Raw genomic sequence first — 1,808 nt, forward strand, 5'->3', positions numbered from 1 at the left:
TCGTTCAAGGAGACGCCATTGCTGCTCTTCGCCGAAGCGTTGAAGACCATACGCATGGTGCGGTATAAAGTAGGCGTGGGATGGATCATCTCGTTGTAGCGTGATCTTCTCCATGTGGCCGAGCGTCTCGTACTCGCGCATAAACTGAACATACTTCTGGCGCAAGTCATCATCACCCCTCAGACGCCTCTCAAGGTTGAAAAAGTGGCCCAGCGCCTTGCCGTAGGAATCACCGAGTGCAGGCGCATCCGGAGAAAATGGGATCTGCACTATGTATCGGCCATTGCTCTTGCGCGATACGGTTCGTTGGAAAATCTCTTCGCAAATGTCATCGGTCGTTTTCGGGCGAGGAACCTCCTCCAGTTCCCAGAAGCGTTGAAGAATCTTATCGAGTCGCTTCTCCTCGGTAGCACATTCGGTCGGTGTGCCCAAGGCGGGGAGTGACGCACAGCGTGGCGATGTATGGCCGCATATGACCCAACCGAGACGCGTATGGACAGCGCACGGTTGCTTAGGCCCACCAGTGATAGTTTCACCCAGGAGAAGCATGCCCATGATGTCCGCTCCAATGAGTACATCGATGCTTCCTGGCGTGTGAAATGTCGGATCAGCCAGTGGTATGTTGTGTAAGTGTTTGTACCCGCTCGTGTCAATTGGACATGCGGGAATCGTCGAAGTTATACTAGGCAAAATGTGCGCATCAAAACGGCACTCAAATTCTACATCGTGATATGACCGCATCACCAGAGTCGTCTGTCCGCGCGAAGAAGTTGCCCTCTGTGAACCAATACCTTCTACCGTCAATGTGTAATGCCTTCTGTGGAGATTCAAACGCTTAAAAATGGCTCCGTAATGAAGCTTACCTGTGAACCCATGTCACACAAGAGACGACACGATACTTCCCCTCCACACCCATTTACGATGGGCGCCTTGGCAGTGGCTAGTAGGACGATTCCTTCGGATTGCGCCAGGAGAGACTTGACAGCATCCAGACGGGGCAGGACCTGAGGCGCAGTAGCGCTGGTTGATGGCGATTGTTGCTCGAGTACGGACACTGGTCGCGCTACTGAGCTGGTGTTTGTAGGTAACCGCTCGCCTTGCGGAGCTTCCTTACAAAGCAAGGTGCTGTGTTTCTGCTTACAGTTGTTGCAATTCAACGAGTTACACTCACGGGCCGAGTGACCTGGTCCCAAGCAGTTGAAGCATAACGTTGCTTGGCGTACCCAGTACAAACGTTGAACCAGACTTAATGCTCGAAATTGAGGGCATCTTGATATACGATGTTGCTCGGCGCATCGTGGGCAGGTCATTGCTGATCTCATGTTGGCGCTTGAAGATTTGGGCATCACCATATGTGACTGTGCGGTACGAAATGTTGCCGAGTGCCTGGGCGGTACGGTAGAGCTGCTCCTTAAAGTGTCAGCATAGGTCTCAATCTCCTCAAGCATTTTCTGCAGATGCGGCAGAGTGTCTGAATGACTCAGAACGGTCCAGTGCGTGACCGCCGATGTTGGAAATTTACGGATAACAATAGGATAAACGATGGCGTCCCAATGGTCGGTGGCCAAGCCCATCACGCTAAGTGCACGTAAGGTACTGCGTACTACATCGATTACATTCCGAACATTGCGTTGCGTAAGTGCTGGGTGTTCAGGCAAGTCCAACAACCGATTCACATGTGACTCAACCAAACGCCTGGGATTGTCGTACCTCCTNGAACGGTCCAGTGCGTGACCGCCGATGTTGGAAATTTACGGATAACAATAGGATAAACGATGGCGTCCCAATGGTCGGTGGCCAAGCCCATC

General features: G+C 52.3%; 1 protein-coding gene across 1 annotated transcript; it reads right to left on the reverse strand.

Annotated features, from left to right (window-relative positions):
• Positions 1 to 52: 52 nt before the first annotated feature.
• Positions 53 to 1,448, reverse strand: LOC108356211 (uncharacterized; the record flags this gene model as incomplete). The annotated part of the gene is made up of 2 exons (XM_017607334.1): positions 864 to 1,448; positions 53 to 777 (listed from the first exon to the last, which is right to left on the reverse strand). Coding segments are annotated over exons 1-2 (1,310 nt in total), but the record flags the coding sequence as incomplete, so codon positions are not given.
• Positions 1,449 to 1,808: the final 360 nt, after the last annotated feature.

Source organism: Rhagoletis zephyria, unplaced genomic scaffold (genome assembly GCF_001687245.7).
Source record: "Rhagoletis zephyria isolate East Lansing unplaced genomic scaffold, Rhagoletis_zephyria_1.1 Rzeph_scaffold_55554, whole genome shotgun sequence".
Taxonomy (NCBI): Eukaryota; Metazoa; Arthropoda; class Insecta; order Diptera; family Tephritidae; genus Rhagoletis; species Rhagoletis zephyria.